At 37.3% G+C, this 19981-nt stretch overlaps 2 protein-coding genes across 2 annotated transcripts in view; both read left to right on the forward strand.

Annotated features, from left to right (window-relative positions):
- LOC109142311 (fibropellin-1-like) overlaps positions 1-19530 on the forward strand; it is a gene marked incomplete at its 3' end in the record, with an annotated part of 34956 nt that extends 15426 nt beyond the window's left edge. The window contains exons 10-14 of the mRNA XM_027278510.1: positions 260-519; positions 11569-11665; positions 12130-12237; positions 13503-13648; positions 19388-19530. Of these exons, the coding sequence (XP_027134311.1) occupies positions 260-519; positions 11569-11665; positions 12130-12237; positions 13503-13648; positions 19388-19530 (754 nt within the window). The remainder of the gene's footprint in view (positions 1-259; positions 520-11568; positions 11666-12129; positions 12238-13502; positions 13649-19387) is intronic.
- Positions 19516-19981, forward strand: part of LOC104940198 (eyes shut homolog) — a 69455-nt gene continuing 68989 nt past the window's right edge. The window contains exons 1-2 of the mRNA XM_027277576.1: positions 19516-19559; positions 19898-19976. Of these exons, the coding sequence (XP_027133377.1) occupies positions 19534-19559; positions 19898-19976 (105 nt within the window). The 5' untranslated portion in view covers positions 19516-19533. The remainder of the gene's footprint in view (positions 19560-19897; positions 19977-19981) is intronic.

Raw genomic sequence — 19981 nt, forward strand, 5'->3', positions numbered from 1 at the left:
TAAGCACTGTAACACTGTGTACTTGTTAGCTGAAAACTGTATACTGTGTATCTGAATTTGAAAAAAAAAGTGTACGTGGTAGTTTGTTTATAAACGGTATCACTGCTATCCATTTAAGCTATTTATTTGAGCACATTGTCCCAGAGAGAATGAGACCCTTTAACCTGAGACAACTTCTAAATAAGTGTTTGTTTATTTAGGATTTATTTTTATTTATTCTTAAATGACATTGCCATATCTCCTCTCTGGTGTATCCAAGGTGTTTGTGCTCACCAGGCTGGACAGGTGTGGACTGCACAGAGGATGTGAATGAGTGTGATTCTAGACCCTGTCTAAATGGAGCTCAGTGTCAGGAGTCAAATATACCTGGGGAGTTCTCCTGCACCTGTCCCCCCTTCTTCAGTGGCCCCTTGTGCAACCAGCCTTATGACCCCTGCGACCTCCTCCACAATCCCTGCCTGAACAATTCCACCTGCCTGACACGCTCCAATGGAACAGCCTTCTGCAGATGCCCAGCTGGTGAGTGAACACACCGCCACAGCCTCATACTAATAGTGCTTTTTTCCTCTTGTAGCCCACTTTTCGGTATAACTACACCATTTTGTTCAAAAGGTTAATATACGTACACAATCTGCACAGCTTATGTACAAAAGCACAAATTTTAAAAATCACAAGGTAAACAAGCACATCACAGATGACACGGCTCTAGCAAAAAAAGATGAAAAATATTGCTGTCTGAGTTAAACCTGCATCGTTTGTATCTTCTCTCTGAAATGTATGAGGTCTTAAGACAATGTTGTTTTCTTTCACATGAATCATAAGTTGAACTGTACTCCTACTCTAATACCTCTAAAAAAAACAACAGTTAATGTTTTTTCTACATGCACGATTAGACAATGATTGATTCATACAAACAACTGAGGCTATTATTTTGTGCTGCCATTGGGGGAGGATTGAATAGCCCGTGTAGTTGGAATCTGGTCATTGGCTGCCTGTGGTTTACAGAGGGTGGTAAGTAACAATGATCAAATCTGGCATGCAATACAATTGGCATTCTATTGATTAAAACACATTTCCTGGATTTTTAGATATTTTCCATTCTCGTGTTTTTTTCAAGAAAGACAGACACTTTTTTACTTCTTATGGGAAGAACTTTCTCACTGATTTATCTTGGTGATGACTTTAAATGACCAAAACTAGCTAAACCAGATGGTGGTTGGGTTGTTCTAATTATACAGTCCATTGTGAATCAGCTGCCAGTGCACTACATACTGTGTACCGCTCAGTGTGTATGTATTGCATACTGCTTCTCATATGATGATTATTTATAGAAACAGTACCTTGCAGGACTGGGCCAAAACCCAGATAAACTCAACCTTCTGTTTAATTAAATTAATATTTAGATTTTTTTTTTTCAAACTATCTGACAAAAAAGCCACAGTAGATAATTTTTTCTACATTCCATTAGCCTAATGTGTACTCAAAAGCACTTTGTTATTGCAATCAGTTCCTGATTAAATAGTTCTTTCTCTTCTGCATAATGCTGTTGCATATTTTCCTTTCTTTCACTTATTAACTGTCAAAACAAGTCATCTGGGTAAACCCATTAGCTCCCATCACCATGGCAAAAAACAAAAATAAATAAAAGTCCTTTTAACCATGCCTCTTACCATGTTTTGCTTATAGCAAATGCACTTTAAGACCAGTTAGTTGAACATTGTGTTACAATTGTAACCAGGAATAAGCAGAAACGGATACGAAAGTGACAGGTAAACTGTCAGGAGAGCTTTGTGGTTTCTTTTAATGTCACCAAAACATTAAGCGCACTATTTTTAACTGCTTGTTTGACATGATTTGCCAATAAATTATGTGCATATTACATTAGCAATTCAAACTCACAAAAAACAGAGGATCCACGTGTAACATATACCTCCACACGCATGGTGCAATTATGTTCAGATCGTTGCTCCTCAAGGACATGCCTACAAACACAAGCATGTTCATAAATGAACAAACAGCAGATTTTACCAGTCCTCTAGTGCATTGTTTGTAGATAAGTGCCACAGGCCATTTAATGAACCTCATGCAAACATGGTGATTAAAAGTTGTTGGGTTTTTTTCATCCCTCACATAAGATGGAGGCTGTGGTCAGCTTGAATTATTGTCAATAGATTCAAATTTTATTATAATCACTTCATCTCCACATGTGTAATTCACACACTCTGTAAGCTTTAAGAAAAAAGCAGCATATTAGTAATGGAGCAATGAAAATGACCACTTACTTTGTTAAAATGACCTGGAAGTTTGTCAGTAAGCCCCCAGATAGCATAGTAATTTTAAATGATACAGTGTTTTAACATTCAAACTTATCAGTGAGCAGGTTAAGATGCTATAGGTTTGTGCTGTACCTAATGACTCTATCAGTGCGGAGATGAAAAGATGTTACCAGATATAAATAGAGCGACTGGGTTAGTTTCAGAAGGCTTCCTTGGAGAGGAATAGGAAATTAGGTGCTGGCTGCATACATTACACCGAGAGCTTTGCGTGGGCTCAGTCGTTTTCACTTCACACAAGCATTGTGACTCACTACTCTCCATTATTATTCACCATAAATCCATCCTACATAGCTACTACTCAACAAACACAGAGCTGTTATACAACCCATGGCTTGATTCCAGTGCAGCAGTTTTACAGACTTGTTATTTACCATCTCGTGTAGGTTATTTGTCAAAGAAATTGTGTAGGTCTTACATTATTCCTGGGCCTAATTAAATTAGAATTTGTCTGCCCGTGTCTGCCAGATTTACTGCCATAAACAAATCTCATCCCACACACTGAAGGTGGACAGCACACTGTAAACATTATCAAGGTTAACTTTTTATGAACTCAACACCAATTAGCCATTTTGTCTATGGCTTTTAGTTGTGCTTCTTTGCTATATTGCATCTTGCATGGTACATGTAGAAGGGTAGGGTTAGGAAAATGAGCTGAATTAAGGAGACGGGGTTGATGCATTAATATAACATAAGATGGCACACTCAAATGTCTCTGTCAGACGTTGGTTGTGTAATTGCATAACAAACAGTAAAGCAGCAGTATGTACTTAAAGGTCCATTGTGTACGAAAGGGAGCTCAATTCATATGGCAGTAATATACAATAATAGTAATACACATAACTATGTTTTAGGCGAAGAGAGGGTCAGGTAAGGGGGCTGCAATCAACAAATAATTGTGCACATTGGTCCTTTAAAGTAAAACAAGCTTATAGGCACAACAAAACCTTACTTTGCTTTTAGATACTGAATCTTGACTAATGGAATAAAAACATGTGAGTATCTACTGCAGCTTAGTTGAAACCACATGGTCCACATTCAAGTGAGTCAGTGTGTGCTCTTGTACGTGGGCACAGTTGGAAATCATGGCAGCTGAACCATGGTAAAACATGCCTCAGGGTAGACATGAAGGTTTCTGCTGTTAACGAGGATGTATTATGGAATATATCAGTTGTCTAGACTTTGGGTGTATCTGGCAGTTTTAGGGGTTATTGAAGTGCAGTTGAAGCACGAACCTGCTTCTCCTTGCTATGTCACCAAGTTTGACACAATGGTACCATGGATCACAATTTAGGTATTGAGATATTGACAAAGACAGTGGGTCAGCAATAAAAATCAACCAATCAGTGCAGTAGTTTATGTATATTTATATTGTTATGTTTATATTAGAGCTAGACTAATAAATCAGATCTGAGGACAAAAAGTGGCCAGCATGATTTATTGCATATATGGTATATTCAGTATATATGTGCATGTATTATTGTATATGTTGGCAAACAAGAAATAGGAGCATAGAAATAATAGATAATGTAGTATTTCCTGACAGTTAGTCCACCAGGAAGCACTGACAAGTTAAAGTTTTGACTTTTAGATGACTCACTCAGTAGAAATCTATGTTATAATACCTCAGAGAATTTAATTCAAGGGATCCTTGTGTGGACAAATATTATTATAGGCACATATATTATTCTCTGATTTTTGTAGCTCTCAAATATCTATAATAGCTCAAATATAGTTCAAATTCTGAAAGCAAAAGCTAGATTGTTGCATTAGGGTATTGAATGTACATATTGTAATAGACATAGTACAGACACAGTAGTAACAATTCATCACACAAATAAGAAAATACCACCTCCGCTTCACTTTTCTTTCTGTTTGGATTTAAATATATCTTTCTGATTTCAAGTCTCTGGTTTAGATTCTGGCTACATGCTATATTTTAGCACGTTAATAGACCAAGCACTGGTATCAGATGTGACGACACCCAGGAAACAGTAATACCCTGATGGTGGATGGTCACTGTCAAACTTTTTGTGCCCAGTCTCCTAACAACATCTGATAGCAGTTGAAAGGGGTCTTTTATTAAAAATAAGCACTTTCACTATGGCTTTAATGAACATTTTCTCTCAAACTTGCTGTGCATTATACCGTTAAGTGTGTGGTCATAGTTTTCCCAAGACACTTCATTCGACTATGCAGTCTCCCAAAAAGGTTGATGTGGCAACTTTACTATTCATCAAGTTCAACAGAAACTAAAAGGCAGGCATTAGGAGGTGCCTACTGGGAGTAGCATTAAAAGGATTTATAAAACACAGCCACAATGGAGAAGAGTTTTGTCTACAAAGGTACATTGCGAGAACCCGGAGGCCAGAATAAAACCAGAGCCAGCTGAAAAAGAGTCCCCTTAAATAAAAATATAAAGGAAGCAGTTATCCTCTCCTGATTGTAGAGGGCTCCTGTAGGAAGTTTTTGTTCTTCCTAGCAGTGACTCTCCGCTGAGGCTCTGGCCAGGAGGCCTAAGTCATCTTGCCTGACCAGCACAGATGTTCCACTTTCCTCTTAATGAGGAGCCTCAGCAGGGAGTGCCAAACCTGATAGAAGAGCAACCTGAAAATGGGTGAGTTAGGGTAGAGGTTGGGGTGAGGGTTACTGGCCGACAACCACAACAAATGAAACAAACACGCATAGCATCACTCAACACAGATTACGGTACAAGGCAGAGTTACATCAAATTCTCAGTCCTGCAGACATTTTGTAGGCTTGGCTGTCCTTGCAGTTTGCCAGTGCTCGTCCAGAAAACAGCTTGCACATGCTACCTGCAACATCCTGTGTTGAAATCTGATTTAGGACCTTTGTTGAATGTAAAATGCCAAAACTTTTAAACACTTAGTGTTAAAATATGTTGCATATTATTAATTTATACTGTAAGGACCTTTTTTGGTCTAAGAATTGAATCTCTTATACTCAACATTGCATCGAAATGTGTTTACAGAACACACAAAGTATAGAATCCATGACAAATTTGAACTATTTCAACTACAACTAGATCTAGATATATAAAAACAAAAGTGAATCCACGAGTTTAGTAATGCAGGGATTCAAAACTGCTATAGGGTTTTGTCTCACATTTGGTCAATAATTCATCTTTATTCATGTCACGTTACTACCACAGGTTAAAGTACACAATAGTTGAAGTAATGAACCTGACCACTGACTGCCTTGTAAAGCTGATGACAATTCAATTGAGACCTGAACAGAAGACATTGAAAACAATAATGTCACATCTTTGTATTTACATAATAAAAAGACAACTATGTGACTATAGCACTTAGTATTTTAAATGTATCGAAGGCATCGTGATATAATGGATAATTTTCATCTGCATTAGAATGTGTCTGTGTCTATTACCATCGTTTTGGGTGACAGGTTGCCATATTTCAGTTGTTAAAACTGAGCTATATTTGACAAGTGGAGAGTCTGTTTGCCTGTAGTCTATTGCATGGAGTGGAGAAATATGAGTCTTGCAGCATAGTGAATTCATTCAGAAGCATTGTGTGGTCCCTTTACATGAAAAAACCATTTGGTCTCCATGGCTCACTATATCCCCAGAGGTGTTCCTGGCCAGATGGAGAACAAACCCCTTTATTTGCATGGCATGCTACACTAGCCTTCACCTTCCACAAGATTGAGATTGTGTCCTACCAAACAGTTGGTTAATGAGCTACTGTGAAGCTGTGCCAACAAGAGATCTGACATGCACTTAATATGATATTATAAAAGATGTGTTGGGAACATGTGCTGCCAAAGATATGTTGAAAAATGTTATCCCCGCTGCATTCATTTTAAGTGATTACACTTTTTTATAGAGGTGGTAGGCAACATGACTTATAGTGATTGTGTCTCCATTAATAAACCGGATGCCTTGGCAGATGTATCAGATGTAGATTGTTTTCCTTCTCTCAGCACTGTTTAATGAGATTAAACAATTAAACTTTGGAGCCTACACTACTAAATACATACTCAGCTTAATTTACTGTATTTGTTTTCATTTTAAAGTTTATTATTGTAGATGAATTAAAGATTTAGCTTATCAGCCTAATGCATTCTGATTATATACATTTGTTTCATGTTTCCTTCCTATGATGTTTAATAACAATAATAATAAAGTGCTTATTCGTAATATAACAAAACCTCTACACTGTGAAAATAAGCCTCCATAATAAACATTTCATTAAAATGTAGCAGGTGTTCAGGCTCAGTATGAGAGTGTGCCCCTTCAGTGAGCAAAGGTCTCAGCATGCTAGTGATATTCCATTGCTGAGGGCAAAAGGTGCTTTTTTTTCTTTCATTTTCGCTTCGAGGCCTCTGTTTCCAGCCAGAACAACAGCTGCATCAAAAAAAGGCAAGAAAAAAAAAAGAATATCATGAGCACATAGTGGTATCAGAGGTTTTTCCTTCATAAAAATTCTTAGTCATCAGTACCCTCTAACATATTGGTGTTTAACCCCTGAATGCTTCACAGCAGGTAAAAGTACCCAAATGGCCTCTATGTAAATTTGGACCACAGTGCTTGCAGAATATACTTGTTTTGCTTAGCATAGCCAAGGAAAGGTTTAGTTTAAGGTGTTGGGAGACACAAAGAAGTCTATTATATAAAACTGCATAGTTTCAGTTCTAAAGACATGAGATGATATAATATATACAGTTTAATAACGTTTTGCATAAATAAATCATCTTTAATCCCTTATGTTTATTTATTTTGTTGGAAAAGCTGCCAAGCTACACAGAGCTCCAGCAATGAAAAGGCTAAAGGTGTAGCCTGAGAGGCAAAACTCACAGTGAAAAACATCACCAAAGTGCTCACTACATCTGATGAAGCTCATTGCTGTAAGCGAAGGGTAACAGCCTGAGGCAACTTAGATGAGTGCATCTGCATTTGTATCAAGTCAGCGTACTCTTTCATTCGGATTATGACAGCTGGACAGTAGAGGACACCGTTAACAGAGGACATAGTGATTTACTGAAATTTTAAAACCATGGGATTTTGAAAACTGGCAGAAGCATGTCCCACACATAGCCCAAATGAATCTATGTCCTTAAGCAGATCCAACATTTGTCATTTTTACTGATGATACACAATCTAATTTATTCTCTGCATTGAAATCTGCAACTAGCTCAGGGTGCATTAAGTAGTTGTTGTCCTCTATAGGCATAAAGAGGACAAACAAATACATATTGTTGCTTACATATCCAGTAGAAGTAGAGCAACAATGGCATCTTCTTTGGGAATTTTCTTTTCTTGTCTTCGGTCTGAGGCAAACCTGTTTGCTGCAATTTTATCCTTGGTTTGATTTCCCAAATGTTAAAAAGACATCTTTGAGTTTTTGTGCCATATGGCAGACAAGGTGATCACTTAGAGAGTCAAACATATGGACCAGCAAACTAAAACACCAAGCAGAAAGCTGCAGCATCTGATATTGATTCTCAGTGGGATCAGAACTTACAATCCTTTTACATTGCTACGTAAGTGTCATTTGATTTTCTCATCACAAAATATTACTTTTTTTTAACTTTTTAAACTTTTTTGTTTTTCTTCCGCGCCAGTGCAATGCAATTTTCAATTGAAGCATTACACTGACAGGGTTATGAAGTGTGGATGGTATAACAGAGGCACACAATTGGAGCCAACAAGTGTATTTTCATTATTTTAGGTCACTTAATGAAGTTGGTTGTACATAGCACAGGTTTCAAGTGGCTTCAAAAAGTTTAATTAACAAAATACTTTTCGTGAAGCACTGTAGTCATGTTACACCAAGTAAAGTGTAGTACAAGTAAACATATTCACTGTTATAATAAAGGCACAGTGTTCCATTTATAAATCAGCAAACTTAATAGTTTTAGACCAGTAAAACAGGGGAAAAAGAAAAACATCCAGCATGTACTGTGAGCATTGTTTAAACCAGAGTGGCTGTGGTTAAGTACTTGCGCACCACTGTGAGAAAGAGGTTAGTGTCTTCATTTATACATAATGTATAAAAATAGGCCTAGGTCTGTAACAGCTGTACAGTTAACACATTTTAAATAAACTCAGTGTTTAATCATTTTATGTCTTCATTAGCAGTACTGAGGAGGTGGTCCAGGTGTGTAGCAGTGGGGTAAATTGGCTGCAGTGGCTGGTGTTTACATGCAAAGAGATTTCTATTCTTAACCCACTTATTCAAGTAACCCAGTTTTTGGTCAGTGCATGTGAAGGACTCACAGGCATGCTGTACTCCTTGATTATGAGAAATACTTCTATGATTACTAATTTGATATCTGGTTTTCCTGTCCATTTATATCTGTTTTTAATTGCTTGGATTTAGTTGCAGGATTGATGGCGCATCAGTGTATGTCAGATGTGTTTTTACAGACCGAAAAAAATTAACTTTTTTGTAAACGACAGCTACATTACATTAATTATCATCTTATCAGTTATGATTTTGAATAGACAGCATGTAAATGATGTAATTGGAATCCAAAAACAAGCCAAAATACACAGCAGCAATCCATCAAATTCCTCTCTGTGCAGTGATGGACCAATGTGGCCACATTCTTTCTTTTTTTTGATTTTCTGTGCAAATGCAGGCTGCCACAGTGTTGGCATATTTTTCATGTCAACAAAAAATCATTGCACGCACATACACTATAGTTAGTCATCCATTTCCCCCGCATTAGAAGGAAGTTATTGCTTTTTTGCTAGTGTATATTTGAGTAACTCATGTTGTACATGTTGCTTATTTTCAGGTGATTATACAGTTCACTAATTAAAATGTAGTTCTGACGATTTTATTCTATTTCTGCCAATACATCCCCTTCATTATGATAATCATATACAGGTTAAGAGATCAGCGACGTCTGAGATCTGATGTTATGTAACACAGATGACACCGCAGACAAAGACAATAATCTGTAGTGAACTAGCTGTGGATCATTTTAAATGAGCTCCTTCTGAGAAATTGTTATGGAGACTGACAGCAGCTTTGAGAAGTAAACTATAATGTAGCGGTCCAAACCAAATTCATACTGTTAAAATAAAGACATCACTTATATTTCAATTGAAACGTCCATCAAAGTTAGTTCACCATGCACAGGGGATTACCCACAATTTCTTCTCCTCTGAGACATTTACTGGCAGGAGCAGTGATCACATCACACACAGCTCCAGTCAGATGATGGAATGACTACGTGAGGACGCGCCTTGGGTACCCCTCTGTACTCTGTCAAAGAGAAGCCTCCAGTCACTGCTAGTGGCAGAAGATGCATTACATTGTGGTAACATTCGAAATAGTCCCCCAGGTACACCACCATTGCTTTGACTGACAGACCAGCTTGGGAAACCTGTGCTGTCCCATAATTCACCAGATGCTCTGTGCTCTCTGTGGTCTCATGGATTCCCTCTCATCCTTAACATCCCACGATGCATGGAGGTGTCAGTGTCGCTGTCATACTCCTTTTTTATTATTATTTCATTGCCATCACTCTAGTAGTAGTCACAATTTGTCTTCTTTATTTTAAACTTAATTATATGCAATACAGTTATCAGATTAAAACTGCACAGTGAGGCTTGCTAAGGGAGCTCCATTCTGTTAAATCATTTGATATTCAACATCACTTAATAATCAACAGTGCTGAGCTATATCTGGCTGAATAGCAAACCGCAAATAATGGATTACAATTGCTGCGTATATCTACACTGAGAAATTTATGATCTATGTAATTTTCTGCCATCTGCGGTTTACGGTAGATGATGAAAGCACTGAAATCAGAAATATTAGTGTTGCCATTAAAGGGAATTATATCGTGTTACTACCTGATTTGGTGTTATACAGTACAGGAGATAGTCAGACTTCTGTGGTGACCTGAGGATATATACATGGTATTAATAATATACTCTTTAGTCATTTGAAGGTTTTAATACATTAATTCTGGTGCATCTGTTTATTAGAATATATATGTAAACTACATGCGCTTGTCTTAATCCTCATCATCAGTTAATATCAAACCAAAACTCTATAGTTCAAATATATATTTAACTCGGACTTGAAGCAGCAGGATTTAACATAATGAGACAAGGAAACGATAACAGCACTAATGCTCATTATAATTTAGTTTTATTAACGCTTTGTTATATGCTTGTATCACTTTTAATTATGTGTGGCAGATGGTGCTCTGCAGGGACAACACAGTACACAGTAGTTTTTGGAAGTCTGAGCTCAGAGTTTGATATTGGTGTCATTGCTCATACCAGGACAAATGCAGCAACGGAAACAGTCATAGAAATCTGGAAATCAATGGCGTGGAAGCAAATTATGGCCATAACAAAACGATAAGCTTGGTATCCTGTTGCTGCTCAGATCTAAGAAACACACAGTAGCTTTAATTTCACTGTTTCAAATTTAGATTTAAATTGTCCAACTTTAGATTTTCTATTGTTTTTTTGTTTTTTTAAGAGGGAGAATTTAGATAATATGAATTATGATAAATACTATAAATTAAGTGCTATTCAAATGTATATATTCCAAGAGTGATTCAGTTTCTCTATGAGATTTTCAGTCGGTTGTAAATGTTGGATATTTATTGCCATTATTTGCTTCAATGCAATCCTGCATTTATTAATTTACTTTATTAATTCATTAATTTACTTCATACTAAGTAATTTAGTTTAACTTGTTCAGCAGAAAAAAAACATCTTATGGACCAGACATGCACTGCAGGAATACCTCCAACAGGCAGAACATTACCAACTCCCAGGCTGCCTTCAAAAGTACAACAAAACATCCATGCTGATCTGCTTAGCCATCCTGCCCCTCAACCCCCTAATGAACAAGGGCAAAAGAGCTCTTGGGCTTAGCCTCTCCCTCTTACCCTAACTTAACAAGATGTCCCCCTACTCGCTCGCTTTCTCTCTGTCTCACACACACAGACACATATGCACGGCTGCGCACACAGACACACACCTCCCAAACCCCAAACCACTAACCCTCAGACCAATCTGTCTGTGGCACTAAAGTATTATTAGACTTACACACTCTCAAAGGGGAAACAGTGAGTGCCGAGAGCTGGAAGATGAGATATGCTACAGGGGCTACTAGTTCCATTAAAATGGCATTCACTGGGGCCTTTGTTATCATCGGCCCTGACGTTTTCAGGATGTAGTAGGGCTTGCTGATCCATGACCATCTCATCTATCTTTCAGGATTTGAAGGAAGTTGGTGTGAAATTGACACCAATGAGTGTAGCTCAAATCCATGCCAAAACCAGGGTGACTGTTTGGACTGGGTCAACAGTTACAGGTAAAGAGCTTTATCCATAACCAACTTTTCATTTCTTAGGAGGCATAGAAATGTCAAGCTGTCTAGTGATGGACTTTAAACATTTGTAAATGCAGAGTGATGGTAATCATCATTCATGTACAGCTTTTAGACCAATACCAGACTTTTGAGAGTTGTTTACCCTCAGCTTGTTTTTTTCTTTTTTCTTTTAACGGATTTAATAATGTACCATTTCAGGTTTAAATGAGGTCTTTGCCTTAAATACTGTTGTTACTCTATGCAGGCATTGGTGTTAGTTAAAGAGTCAAATTCCAGGCTTACATGTAATGGCCAGTATGTGCAATTACACTAGATATGATGTGTAATTAATATTATTAAGCCCATAATGATTTTTTTTTCCTCTCTGTGCATATGTTGACAACAGATAGATCTTTTTTTTTTCCATCTGAGATGAAATATCAATATTAATGATTTTTCTTTTTCAGCTGTGATTGTAAAAACGGATTTTCTGGCCTTCACTGCGAGGAAGACATCAATGAGTGCGCCTCTAGTCCTTGCCACAACACCGGCGTTTGTCAAGACCTTGTGAACGAGTAAGTATGAATATGAACACCATAATGTGCATTTATTGTGCTTTTCCCAAAGAAAATTAATTTACTGAGTTCGTTTTGAAAGCCAGGTGAACAAAAGCGTTCACCAAAGGAAACACACGAGGCTGTGGTGTTCCAGTTTATATAACAAGCCTGTCTTCATCCTTGACACACATAAGCTGCTATTCTAAAGACAGAGAGCGAATTCAGCAGGAGCACATCATGTATCTAGATTGGGCTTTACTCCACTGGTGCTTCTCTCTGCTGTGCTTAATGGGAGCCCCGGGGCTTCCAGGCTTAGTCGGACAGATGGGTAGAGAAGTCCCAGGGCCAATTTGAGTCCTAAATGGTTTGTCTCCAGTTTGTCTCTCGTCATGATTTCGCTCCCATGTGACCTGGCCCTGCTCAGAGCGCTCTCCCTGATTGCACAGTCCAGGGGGTTCACATCAGGTGTGTTTTACCTTCGCTGCCCACCGCAAACTCAGCGAGCGCTGCTATCTCCATCTCCCTGACCCACCAAGCCGAGCAAGTCCATCTGTACTGTGGTGATGAATCTGATTCTTCAATATCCTGACCGAGCCCTCACTGTCTTATATCTATCTGTAGTTTTTCTGAAAATAATATGAGGATGAATAGGGAAAATGACACTTGCTTAGTGTCATAATTGTCATGGCAATGATGTTTCAGACCTGTCTCGCCTATAAAGTTTGTATATTTAGGCAGGTTATGTTGTGCCATATGACAATAAATACCAGTTAGCATATTTGAGAAATTTGATAAGATGAAACTGGTTTACTAATGAAAGATTACGTTTAATTAATCAAAGAGATTTTAGCACAGAGGTGCCTAATGGCATATTTTCTTATTACCTCACTGACAAGCAGGATAACCATCTCCTCTGAGGTGTGTGGTCAGGGGATATTAGACCACACCGACAGCTGTAGAGAGGGATTTGAATCGAGTAAAATGCATTATTGGACGGGTTAGGCTCTTCCCTTTCGTAATAAGTCTTCAAGCATGGTCGAAATGAAGTTACACACAGGGAGGCTTAATTACTGTCATATTGTTAATTTTTGTGTAAAGGTCTACGAGTCAGTTTGAAAATGAAAAATGGTTCTTAATGTGCAGTTTGTCACACAGTGTGCAGTGTGTGGAAAATCATTCTGCTATTTTTAAGAATATAGAAGAAGAGAATAAAACATAAAACATAAAAATAACACTTTGGACTTCACTGGACTTTATAATGATTGTTATCACATCTCCTTTAGGTTCCGCTGCATTTGCCCTCCTGGTTATTTTGGAACGCTGTGTGACCTGGATGTGAATGAGTGTGAAGTTTCACCTTGCCTACATGAGGGCATCTGTATCAACACGCCCGGAGGCTTCAAATGTGTCTGTCGCCCTGGATACTCAGGTAACTCTTTTGCCCTCAGGTGACATGAAGATCAATATGAGAGTCTAAAAAGCTTACCATGACTCCTGCGGCCTCACGCTACGAAGGCAACTCTGACACAGATCTGGCTTAGTGTAAAAAACTGCTTAACAATGCTTGATTTTAATTAGCTGCCTGCCTCTGGAAGATACAGTGCCTCCTTTTCAGTAAAGCCAACAAGAGATAAATTCATGTCACCTGTTTTATCTGATGGAAATGTCTCAGTGTCTGTTAGTTGCCTTTATTTCATTTCATCAGTCTCTTTAGTCTCAGAGCAGTATTGTTGTTTTACTTCAGTCCATTTGTCTTATTTTCCACTCAGACGGATATCAAGCTATTTTAGCGCCCATGTGTGTGTATATGTGTGTGTGCACTATCTAAAGCCGATTCCTGTCAGGTACTGGGAAGATTAATTTCATTTGTCTTCCACACTGTATCATCAATTTATCCTTCCCCAGTTGAGAGAGGGGGGAAGTCTCTGAGGTATTGCTACTCTGGAGAGCCGAACCTGACACGCATGGCCCAATTCCCACAGAAGCAGCTTTTATTATTAGGCCTACGCACAGCATAGTACAAGTCATTACTTTTTCTGTTGCTCTAAGCTCATCTGAGGAAACAGGGTTCCCCAAGAGAGCAAGCGGCCAGAGGATACAGTTTGGATTGGCTCAAACCAACTAGAACTCATACAAAATATTTGCTCTAGTAACGCGCATAACAGCATTGCAACTTTTGACAAAAAGTGTGAGTAACTTCTTTTGACTCTAGCCTAATAGTAAATTTGCCATCATCATGTTTTCGCAACTTGATTGGAATCGACTGAAATGTTATTCTGTTTTGATGGTATGATGTGTCATCGCTTCCATCTCTGCAGTCATGTAACTCGTTGTGTCACCTGATGGTATTATCATATTATTTGCTTCAGCCAACAGGGTAGTCAAGGGGTGTTTTTTTGCATATTGAATGCCAAAATTAATTTTCAGTGGAACAGTTGAAGCTGCTTACTAATACATCGGTCTAGTGCTATATCTACTCACTTTCATGGATGTGATTAAGGTTTAATGACACTTAATTCCTGCATACAGTACATGTATCCATATTGAATTTTTATAGCTGATGGTCAGTGCATCTATATTTTCTACTCTCTGGTTTCAGCAAATATTTAACAGCTAATTATCTCTAATTTCTAAAGTGATGGTAGATTTCAAGCCTTTTTTGAACATATAATATGCAAATGTTTACATGTAAATCTAAAGCTTTAAGAATTCATTAAATCAACAAGCTAGGATATTGTTTTATTTCTCAATTCGGACACTCCTGCCAGCTTCTATCATTGTTTTTTTTTTATTATTATTATTCTAAAAGTTAGTATGACCCACTTAGAAGGAAGACATTGAGATTAAACTTCTGCTTATTTTATTTTTTTATTTTGTAGTCACTTCTTAGCAAGTCGGTCAATATGAATCACTTATTCATTATCAGTTTTCTGACCTTATCACATGTAGTGATGCTTTATTTTTATACACAGTCATTTTGTGTCACACTATAAAGGATACCGTATCTTGCAGCTGCCTAGATGTCAGCTGTCGGATCATTATTGAGGATATTTTGCCTAAAAGGCAATCTCAATAATGTATTATTTAACTGTACATGGGCATTCTGTACTGAGGTTAGATGTCATTACAGCGACATGATTAATGGGTAATCTTGTTTATATAAATCACGGTTTAAGCACACTATTCGTCACCTTCTTTTTTCTCTTCTTCACCCATCATTAAGGAGCATGTTCCCTTGAGTGATAGTACAGTGCAATCAGCACATTGTTGCAGCTTCCTCAGTCAGCACATTGTAGGATGATGATGTTCTGGCCCTCGCAATGGTGTTTGGCTTCAGTAAATTCAGTCTTTTGCCTGGTGAACCTGAATAATATTTTGTCTCTGCAGAGATCTGTTGCTTTGGTGATGTAGTGCACATTTAATGTAAATAGAAAAAAAAAAAACATTTTGTTTGTGCAAACATCTCAATTTGATTATTATTTTATTGTATCGACTTTGTTTGTTAGTGCATTACTTAAACATGTGTTTTTGTGCTTAGTACTGTATTTAAAATATGTGATTTTTTTTTTCTCAGAAAAGGCAGTGTCAGTTCAACAATGCATCAAGAAAGCAGTTCATTTACATTTTAAGGGCTTATCACAAATAAGCTTCAGTTCTTTTGATTTCAGATTACATATCCTTGTCTCACTAATCCGTCATGCGTTTTTGAACAAGCAAGACACTTTGTAGCCTTAGTCTTATTTGATAATCTTAGTAAGTATTAGAATTTTAAAGCTATTTTAGACACTTCTTGACCACTCTGCAGCATAAAATATTCAGTATGACACAGCCACAGAGGTTTGACCCTTCATGTCTCATGTATAGTTTAGTCCTCTTAATATTTTACATTGGGTATAAAGCGACAGCCTGGAACATAAAGTATTTTATGACTTCTAACCTAAATAAAAACATGAGAATACATAATGGGGGCATCAGCCTGGGGATAATGTGAAAAAGATCATAAAATGCATGTATTAAATGAATAAGAGATTCTCTTACCACCATTTTTCACTTAGTGTTTCATTTCCCTTTTCACACTTCTGTATTACATTACCCATAGTTCATTTTCTGCTGCAACTTTCTGTTATTATTTTGAGTTCAGGGATTGTTTTTAACCTTTGCAGTCATAAACTGAATTTTCCAGTTGCAGTATATCTTTCCTTTTGGCTAAATGAAAAAAGTTATCTGTACGGCACAAGAGAAGAGTTGTTTCACACTCCGTAACGAGAGAACATGATAGATTTTGTGTACGCTAAAGACGGTGTATTTATTCTCTTTCATGGTAAAACACGGGAGGCAATAAATAAATTCTTGCTCCCGTTGTCACCATGTTTGTTTATATATTTGTCTCAGCCCACATCGGAAAAGCAAAACAAATGATTATCGATGATAATTTCTCATCTCTTGAATCTCCAAAAAAAATGTAGCGGTATCTTTGTATCACTTTTGTGAAAATATCACAAAAACACCCGTTTGTAGAATTACAAACCATTCTTCAATTTTTAATTTCTCAGCAAAAGTAGTCACTTTTGTGGATCCCTTTGAAGCACTACCTGCTATAATTAAGACTACTAAAAACAGTCATCAGCGTGTTTTCCTAACTTGTGCTCTGATTTGTTGGCAGGAGGGAGACTAATTTTGACAGCTTCTGTTATCTGGTGTTTCCTTCACAGCTTGAACTCTCCCCTCCCCTTCATTTCTTCTGTGATCTTGTTGCTATTTTTGTATGGTCTACATAAATAATGAATATCATCAACTCTCTGCTTAAAGCTGATTTAGTTTGTGAATCTTCAGACTTATCTTAAACGCGGCTGATAGAAAGCCAAGATATAAGTTTTGTGAGGATAATTCACGTGTTTCCCTTTGAATCAGCACATTTTGGTGCAGTACAGTGTGTGTGGAGGATTGTGCCTTGACAGACGTGGTACTGTGTAGTCGTAGCTATAAAGACATACAGCTTTTGAGTATGTGACACACTTTTACATTAGTTCAGTGCTTCAGCGAGTCCTCTCAGGGACATTAAAGGGGCCAACTATTGTTCCAGCGCGTGCGTCTTTTTTAATGGGCAAGGGTCATATACACCTTGCAGTACTTAATTTATATGCTTTTTGTTCTAAATGTTCTAATAAATTGTTAGGATTATATTGTCTTAGAATAAGTCAAATAACGTCCTAGGTCCTCTTACACAGCAATATTTCTATAGTAGCCCAGAACAGACAAACTAAACACTGGCTCTAGATAGAGCCACACTGGACCTTTAAACAATTAATTATCTCAATCGTTGGGGATGTTGTTGTTTTTTTCTGTTGTTGTTTTTTCTTTTAATTAAATATTTCAATAATCAATTAATCCTGTCAATGCCAGTGGGTCAATATTTTGATGCCCATTTACTATCACAATGCCAAATAAGACTTAATAAGTCTTAATAAGACTTTAGAATCGGGTGTTAATGGTTTGTCTGTCTTTAGAGATCTATCTATTTATTCAAATTTAGTGCATACAACAGTATTTCCTAGTCATCAATTTTTACTGTCACCAGTCACATAATCCCTATCAATCTTTAAAGATTCAAACAGCATTCTCATGTGGAAAACTTAAGGTTTAAAACTTGGTTGAAACTTCCAGTGGGAGATATTTTTGCTTCACAACTTATTCTTCACACAGTATTCAGCTGCACTTTAGTAAAAGTTAGATACTGATAATTAAAGTTAATCCCAGCAAGAAATTAAAGGATATTCACCGTGTAATAATTAATGAAATGTCAAACAGGCACTTTGAATTATGTTTCTCATAGCAAACCCGTTTCATTAAAAGTATTCAAGGTAGTGTTGTCAGGAACAGAGAAAAATATGTAAGCAAGAGGTAACCTGAGGTAAATAACTCAAGCTACAGAACCCAGAAATCCTTTAATGCGATGCCAGTTAACTACATACAGCATACTCATGTTTACCATCCTTGTCAGTCTGTGATCACTTTATATCAAAAGTTACTAAAGAGACCAGAGAGGAAAAACATGTCAGATTGGTGAGGGAGCTTTTTCTGAATAGTGTGCTCACTGCTGTTGGAGACAGTATTTTGCTCTTAAAGGACCATACTGGTTGTTTTGTAGCTTTCAGTCTGTTAACTAATTGTATACTTATATATTTTTTATATTTGTTGACTGATATATGATTGATTATATTGCATAAAAGTCTATAGTTTGGCTGACACTAAAGTAAATAATGCTGCACAAAACTGGCATTTAACGGGCTAAAACATTTGTAGGTTGCATCACTCTTTTGATATTGCCGTGCAGAGAGGACATTTTTGAGTTTTTCCACTTGGTTTTTACAGCATCAAATTCATCCAGATTGCATCAAGATACTACAAGTCCAGTATTATTTTCATATTTAGTGATGATGAAGTCTTTTGTTATGATACAATCTCAAAATATATTGATGTCAGTGAAAAGATCAATACACCAGTATGGCCTGGATGGATTCCATATCTTGACAATTGCTATAATCCTATGTATATCACTGATGTAGTATAGTAATGTTTTTGTTTTGTTTTTCCTTTTTTTTATGCTGCTCAACAATGAAAAGTCATAAACCTACAATGACATTATCCTGACAAGTTGATATACATACAGTACATTAACTTTGCCATAAATCTCCACTGCGTCCACAAACTATTGAGAACATGAAAGCACCATGCTAATGCATTTTGTCAGCACATTTGCTCATCGCAGTAAACAAAGCCAGTGGAGTTTTATTCCTCTCACAGTTGGTCAAACTAAAGAAACAGTGTAAAAATGGAACCATGTTCTGGAGCATGTGATGTCTCCAGAGACCCAAAATGCAGACTCAGAGTTTTTGCAGAATTATCAAAACTCAGCTTGTAAATGTCTAGGTTGTTTGTTTAGTTCACAAAGGTTTTTTTGAGGTCAGAAACTATAATCAAATCAAATTTGACAGAAGAATCGAGTCTACATATTTAACTCTGAAGTTTATTGTCCACGTTCCCAATCGCCTTCCAACTGTTCACCCCATGGAAATGTTTTTTGTAACAGTTTGAGTCCTGAAGTACTAAAAATACCCTTCTCTTATGAACTACGTGATGTCTCACAGAAATATGCTTAATTTTCTAGGGGCAAGGTGTGATGTGAACATCGATGAGTGTGTTTCAAACCCGTGCCAAAATAGTGGGAGATGTGTTGATGCACCTAATCGATACGACTGCTTGTGTCCTCATGGCTTCACTGGGCTCCACTGTGAAACCAACATTGATGAATGCATGTCAGCACCTTGTCTTCATGGGAGGTACAAATTTCTCTCTGTCATGTAGAACAGAAACACTGCAAATTATGCAGAAATGGTGTGGAATTATTTTTAATTACTCTCCTTGCCAGCACAGTGAGTGCAGACATATGTCACGTGTTGTAAGGAGCTAATGTGACGCACTTACAGGTTGTCTCAGTGTTCTCTAAATTATAGTCATTAATTCTTTTGAAGGGGAAATACTCATTGATTCAAAAGATCTCTCTCTCCCCAACTATACAGAAAAGGACCTGCATATATGAATGTTGTTTTTAGTTGAGTCATAAATTAGTATAATTTTGATGAATCAATTCTAACCCCATCTGTTGTGACCTCCTCAGCTGCAAGGATGGAATATATTCATACTTCTGTCTTTGTGAATCTGGATGGAGCGGCAGCAGATGTGAAACAAATAATGACGTGAG

The sequence above is a fragment of the Larimichthys crocea genome, chromosome III (assembly GCF_000972845.2).
Source record: "Larimichthys crocea isolate SSNF chromosome III, L_crocea_2.0, whole genome shotgun sequence".
In the NCBI taxonomy this organism is placed as follows: Eukaryota; Metazoa; Chordata; class Actinopteri; family Sciaenidae; genus Larimichthys; species Larimichthys crocea.